This window comes from Hypanus sabinus, chromosome 3 (genome assembly GCF_030144855.1).
Source record: "Hypanus sabinus isolate sHypSab1 chromosome 3, sHypSab1.hap1, whole genome shotgun sequence".
NCBI lineage: Eukaryota > Metazoa > Chordata > Chondrichthyes > Myliobatiformes > Dasyatidae > Hypanus > Hypanus sabinus.
The window spans coordinates 59,983,860-59,990,875 of record NC_082708.1 but is presented as its reverse complement, the minus strand read 5'-3'; the positions used below and the strand labels follow the sequence as shown (position 1 = coordinate 59,990,875).

General features: G+C 39.8%; 1 protein-coding gene across 3 annotated transcripts in view; it reads left to right on the top strand.

Moving 5' to 3' along the window:
* The first annotated feature begins 5,181 nt into the window (after positions 1-5,181).
* gab2 (GRB2-associated binding protein 2) overlaps positions 5,182-7,016 on the top strand; it is a 279,135-nt gene continuing 277,300 nt past the window's right edge. The window contains exon 1 of one of the 3 annotated variants that reach the window (XM_059964495.1): positions 5,182-5,712. In XM_059964495.1, the coding sequence (XP_059820478.1) occupies positions 5,587-5,712 (126 nt within the window). In that variant the 5' untranslated portion in view covers positions 5,182-5,586. Of the gene's footprint in view, positions 5,820-7,016 lie in introns of all 3 variants that reach the window. The other 2 variants (XM_059964494.1, XM_059964496.1) reach the window with 2 other exon arrangements.

The following is a 7,016-nucleotide window of genomic DNA, read 5'->3' as shown; positions in this document are numbered from 1 at the left end:
GGTGGAAGTGTATGCAATCAATCAGCTTTGAGCTTTTATTTATTTAAATTTTCTAATAACAGCTGTAAAACTAACCATGTTGAAATGTCATTCAATTTTAACTTTAGTTACATTTCTTACAATAGCAAACATATAATACGAATTTTTAATTTTAAATAGATCTGTTTGCAGCAATTTTCCTTTTGTTTAGTTTTTTTCACATTTCAAATGAAGATGTTTCAAAGGAACATAATCCTACAATTCATAATCACACCAAAAGGAAATATTAAGGCAGTTGATTAGAAAGTTAACAAAGAGTTAGGTTAAGTTGAGGGAGCTGACTGGTGTAGGGAGGGAATCCCAGGAGTATATGGCTTTGGCAAATGAAAACAAGGCTATCAATGTAGAGCAAATAGTTACACAATCATGAGATGAGGGTAACAGTTCATGTATCTTGTAGGGTTTAATGGGCAATAGGAGAATATGGTGATGCAAACAGAGAGTTTTGAAAACAATAAATTTTAAAGCAAGGAACAAACTGCGAGAGAAACTCAGCAGATTATGTGGTGTCTGTGGTGGAAGATAGCTGGTATAGAGGGAAGTAATGGTAAGACAGGCCGGTTGGTGACAGGAGGATGAAGGAGGGTTAGAGGTAGTGGCAGAAAGAGCCAGGAGTGGAGTTGGGAGACAGGGCAAGTGTGTGAAAGGAGGAAACAGCTGGGAAAGGACAGGGTGAAGGCGGAGATGGAGGGTGGAGGACGGCAAACGGGAAAGACTATCAGTACTGGAATCTGATAAGTAAGGTGAGAACAGGAACCATCAAAGGAGAAATGAAGGGCAGCTGAACAATTAATGTAGAAAATTTAAAATTGTACTATTCAAGAATCACTCAAGGTCCATGGATAAAATTATGATCTTAATTCAAATTACCACCTGGGAGAAAAAGTTTACAAATGTCTCTTTAAGGTTGGAGTGAGGTAAGATGTATCTGCCTACACTGAAGAGGGTTCAAAGGAGGTTCATGAAAATGATTCCAGGATTGAGTGGCTTGACATACAAAGAGGATTTGATGGCTCTGGGCCTGTCTTCATTAGAATTCAGAAGAATGAGGGGTGTCTTCATTGAAACCTATAGAATAGTAAAAGGTCTTGACAATGGATGTGGAGAGGATGCTTCCTATGGTGGGAGAGTCCAAGACTAGAGGACAGCCTCAGAATAGAGCGATATCCTTTCAGAATGGAGTTGAGGAATTTCTTTAGCCACTGAGTGGTGAATCTGTGGAATTCTTTGCCACAAGCAGCTGTGGAGGCCAAGTCTTTAAGGTAGATGTTATTGGTCAGGGAATGACGAGATAAGGGAAGAAGGCAGGAGATTAGGGCTGAAAGGAAAATCAGATGAGCCATGATGAAATAGTGGAGCAGACTTGATGAGCCAAATGGCCTAATTTTCCTCCTATATCTTATGGTATTACAGATTGTAGTAGAATAGTTAAGTCTGAACTTAGCATTGGCTTGAGTTAGGGCTTCACCAAATGGCTTAGTGATGGTTGAAAATTAATGTTAGGATTAACTTGGTCACTCAAGACTCAGTTTCATTTTCAGACAATTTTTACTACAGGAACTGAATCAATATGTTGAGCTTATTGCCATAAGAGGAGGTTTAGGTACAATGAAAAACTTGCTCCCAGCAGCATCACATGCACATAGGTTCACAATACACACAGAATATAAATTATGCATGACAAGGTATTAGTACAAAAAATACAATCAGAAACAAATCTACAGTAGTCTTAAGAGGTGGCCTGTCATGTTCCATTGCCAAAGTAGGATTAGAGTTGTGCAGATCAGTTCAAGAACAGCAGGAAAGTAACTGATTCTGAACCTGATGGTTGTGGGATATAATGCCTTTGTACTTCCTGTCTTGACTGTAGAATGAGAAAAGGGCATGGCCCAGATGATGGAATTCCTTGATAAATGTTGCCTTGAGGCAGTACCTCATGTGGATGCTTTCAGTGGCTGGGAGGGATGTGCCCATGTGGGTCAAGCTGTATCTCCTACTCTCTATAGCCTCTTGCATTGGAATTGTCGTACCAGGCCATGGTGCATCCAGTCAGGAGGTACCTAATAAAGTGGCTACTGTGTGGTTCTGAGCTTCATGGTTCTCTGCTGCTGTAGCCTATTCACATCAAGGTTCAAAATGTTGTGTTCAGTAATGTTCTTCTGCACATTACTGTTACAGCATGTTATTATTTGAGTTACTGTCACCTTTCACTCAGCTTGAACCAGCCTGGCTGTTCTCCTTTAACCTGTCTCATTGACAAGGCATTTACACCCACAGAACTGCTACTAATTGGATGTTTTTTTTTGTTTTCCGTACCATTCCCTGTAAACTCTAGAGACTGTAGTGTGTGAACCCTCAGGAGATCTTCAATTTTGAGATAATCAAATCACCCTATCGGGCACCAACAATCATTTCATGGTAAAAGTCATTTAGATTACATCTTTTGCCCATTCTGATGTTTGGTCTGAACAACAATTGAATCTGTTGATCATATCTGCATGATTTTATTCATTGAGCTCTACCACATGATTGGCTGAATATATATTTGCATTTTATGAGCAGGTACATCTCATAAAGTGGCTACTGATTGTATGTGCTGGGGTTGAGACAGCATGGTGTAACAAGGAGTGAGAACAATGGCTTCTGTCCTCCTGGTATTTATATTAGATTTTTACCCATCTAATGTCGAATGTTGGGCATTAGTATGATTGTTTAAAAACAGCAGAAGAGTCGAGAGTTGGTGGTAAATTTTGGACCAGCTTTCATACAGTTTTTCAAGATTGCATTTTTGGACGTTATGGGCAGAATGTTGATGAGGAATAGAAACAGGCCAAAGATTAACTCTTTATAGACACTCATGGTGTGTGCTGGCATGGGAAAAGAAGCCATTGTTGACTATTTTCAAAAGCCAAGTCTGGAGTTTGGGCTGAGTATACCTTGAAACTTTATTCTGAAAGATGAGGGGAAATAGAAGCCACAGGGAGGTGAAGTGAGACTGTATTTTGAACTTGGTTAAATAGAATGGTCTTTATGTTGGAAGACCTACTTTGGAATTCTGATGCATTTATTTTTTTAAAAACTTTATTCTACTTTTAATAAAAGCAAACACTTATAGAATGTTAAGTGTAGGTTACAGTTGATGGAACTTGAGATTCATTTGTCCGTTTTAATAAACCTTACACCAGAAGCAAGCACAAATTTGCTATGCCCTATTGAGATTTTCTGCTATTTGCACTTGTTTCTGGGCTCTTTCAGGAGAACCCAAAAATTAAGCAGACATCTTTTCAATGAATCTACAAAATTAATGTAGCAGAGGCCTGATTACGACAACCTATTCTAACTAGAGTTTAATTATGGAGGGTAATTTTAAAATGCATTAACCCAATTTTAAAATTGGGTTAATTAGAACTATTGATCTGTCTTGATTTTAAATTGCTTGTTTCCTGTTATCAAACCTTTGGTTACCAGTTACCTCAATTAAATGTGTTACCTATTTGTTTTGATTTTTTTTACACTGCATTAAAATCTTGCCTGACTGCTCTTGTTCATAACACTGGACAGTAAATATTTTGCTTCCTGAATACTTTGGGTGTATATTATGGAGGTTGGGCTGCTGATCATGAAAATCACCAGGAAATCTCCCTATCACCCACCATTTTTTTAAGTGCCTATATTTGTTACTTCAATTCAAAATTCAAGCCGTAATAACAGATGCCAAGATTAAGGAAGGCATTTTTTGGTAGTCCACAAATCAAACAGGTCATCAATCAATGACGGGCAATTCGAGGAACTTGTAGTGGAGCCGCTGAAAATCGCATGGAAGGCGTTCGAGGATGTTGTTGAAAATGTGCTTGGCAACCACAGAACAACTGCGTGCAGCTGGTTGACAATATGCTTTAAGCATATAAAACAATAAAGAGCAACAAGTCACTAAAGATTCATTTTCTGCACCCCCATTTAGACTTCTTCCCCGTAAATCTAGGGACTGTCAGAGAAGGATTGCACCATGATAATGCAGTTATGGAGTAATGGTATTCCAGCAATAATGTAATTGAGTAATGGAATCTATCAATGCTGGCCGGTTATTGTTGGACTCTTAAGCAAGAAGCCTCAGACACAGTACAAACGAAAATAATCAACAAAATATTTTAGCTTAGTTGAATTATTACAAAGCGTCAACACCGTTATGCAATTTAAAGGCATTATATTCAATAAAAGTTAATTTCTTGTTTCTCCAAATTCCTACCTGACACAAGTAGACTGAAAACATATCTGTGTTCAGCTTCAAGTGGTCTACTATAAAACAAACATTCAGAGGAAGCAACACTTAAGAAAAAAATGTTGTCCAGTGTAATTTTTCGCATGTTATTGTATAAGCGCTGAAGCTTTTTGCAAAATGAACACAAACTAAATTAGGTAGTCTAATTGCCGTTTACGTGAGGGTAGAAATTCTGCTCCGGGATTTACCAGGTGATAATTCCTGAAGCACAATTTCTAAAATGCCCAGTAACTGGATTGAAAGTGGCGCTTTTAGTGAGCTCACCGAATACAGATATTCTGGGTAGCCATAAAGATCGCGATGACAAGAAGTATGCACGTTGCAAATGTGACTTGAAAGCCGCTCCCACTGCTCCAAGTCTCCGTACAAGGAAATGGCTGAGATACCAATTTGCTTTTCAATAACTCCTACAAAGAGTGTGCGTGGCTCCGGATAACAACTGTCCTCGTGTTGAATAACCACCAAACCGAATTTAATCTGTTCCAGCTCGTGTTAATTGGTCACTAGGGTGGTAGCAGAGAGCCGCTGGTGAGAATCAGCAACATCTCAAAATAGACACTGCTGTAAACTTAAGAATGAGGAATTTTGTTTAAAGATTATCTGCTTTCAAAAAAAAACTTGCTAATCCATTTTCTGCAAAATTACTGGATCTGGCTGTGGAAACCATTTGGGAAAATGTTCCGCAGAAATGTGGGGTCTTTCGACCTAATCAGAAAATGGAACAAGAATATCACAGTAATGTTTACAAGCGTAATTCTGTATCCCAACACAACTCGGTTAACTACGCCTCTTAAAGGTTAGTCTGAGCCAGAGAAGGGAAATAAGAGTTTAAAAATAAAATTCGGTGTACTGTCTAAATTGGGAATTGCTAGGACATATAAACCGTCAAATCTTCATGTGTTGTACGTAGACTGATTTGGTCAGTTGTGCGTTATTGACCAATAATTCTGGTTTGACAACCTCCGCGTCTGTTTGTTTGAGCTGTCAATGGGATCTGTGCTTTAAATTACTTAAAACAGCAGACTAACTCCACTGGCTTGAAGCCCAGACACTGCGGTGGCAATCGCTCTCTGCTATTTCTCTATTTGAGATATACAAGGCTGTCATGTTCAATGATTTTATTCCAAGAAAACGAATATTTCGCTAACAGTTGATAAAATGGTGCATTTCTCCGTGCCAAACACAGAAAGTGGAGTTCGCCTTTAAGAGCGGGATGGGCGGGGGCGTGGCTCAACCCGAAACAATCTCCCTGCTGCACTACTTCCTACATGAGCCCGGCATCTGGAGCGAGGGAGTCTCGGGGTTGCCTTCCGTGGCGTTTGACGGAGTGTTTACCTGCTATTTCACTGGACAGCTTGCGATCTGAGGGGAAGGCTGTCAACGTCTCCCTGAATGTGAGTGCACCGTCCTTACGCTATAGCCACTGGCCAAGATGAGCGGAGAAGTGGTTTGCTGCGGCTGGTTAAGAAAATCCCCGCCAGAAAAGAAGTTGAGGCGATATGTGAGTAAGAAAGATTTTCCAGTGTGTTTCCAAGTGCAGGCAATTTCGGAACATAAACGCGTTAATGCAAGATGTGCTCATTCTTTGATGTATGCCGATTGGCATCCGATCAAATGAAAACAAGTTCCTAGGAGCCGATACTGTAATAGCATTCAAGGACTAACTGGATGCAATAATATCATAAAGACTAACTGGGGTTTGTTTTAGTTGTCATGATTGTGTGTCTCGACTACCAGAGGTAAACAATAAAATCGATACTAATTTAGACTGAATTTTCGAGGCATACGAGTTTCAGAAGTAGAAACCATATGTAAACAGCTCTTATTGTCCGGTTCAAACTGTCGTTCAACAGTACACGGGACAATGCAAAATGACTTGGTCTTGAAATAGTATGGGCTTGTCAACATTGGACACCTGCTTTGTTTCCAGGTGCAGGGTACAGTATTTCCATTTGGTCTCCACAAAGCTTAGGTTGACTCAGTATTTTGGGTATTAGCATCAGTCGCCCTTTTCCAGAGGGTTGTCGTGCGTTAGAGGGAAATTTAAAAAGATGAGGGACGTTTGAATATATTTGCGGAATTCATTCCAAAATCCTCAAGACGGAGACAGTTAACCATAAAATGAGAAGAGGAGCTGCACTCGGATATTTTTGGTTGCTTTAAATTTGAACTAAGTCGTTGCCCTTTGTGGGGATACAGCCTATTTCTGTAAATGAACGTAATTATTCCCATGCAAATACATTGCTACAGCTTTTACCCTGATGTTAAACAGTGTTTGGTTTATTCGAATCATGTTGCTGTTTCTATCACGTCTCAATTCTGGTACTAGCTCCCTTGCAAAGACTTCCGTATAATATTGTGTTTTTTTTTCAAGTCTCGCGCGTTGACTTTCAGCTGTTTTCTCGCGCTGGGATTGCAATTTATCTGATCAGGCCCCCCTCCAAAAACAATCTTCAGTTGCCTTGGCGCCAAGCAATCTCAATAAACGCTGTACTTCAACTGTTTTCTGTTTAGTTTCTGGCTGTGCCAGATGCAGAGGACTGTCGTCAATTTTACACTCGAAGCCTCCTCGAAGTGAAAGGTGGCTTCTCTTTCTTGGACTCTTGGTTACTGTTGCAGTACCGGATTACAAATATGCAAACACTGAATATGGTCCAGACGTAATGATACCAATCACTGCCGTGCATGAGTTCAAACC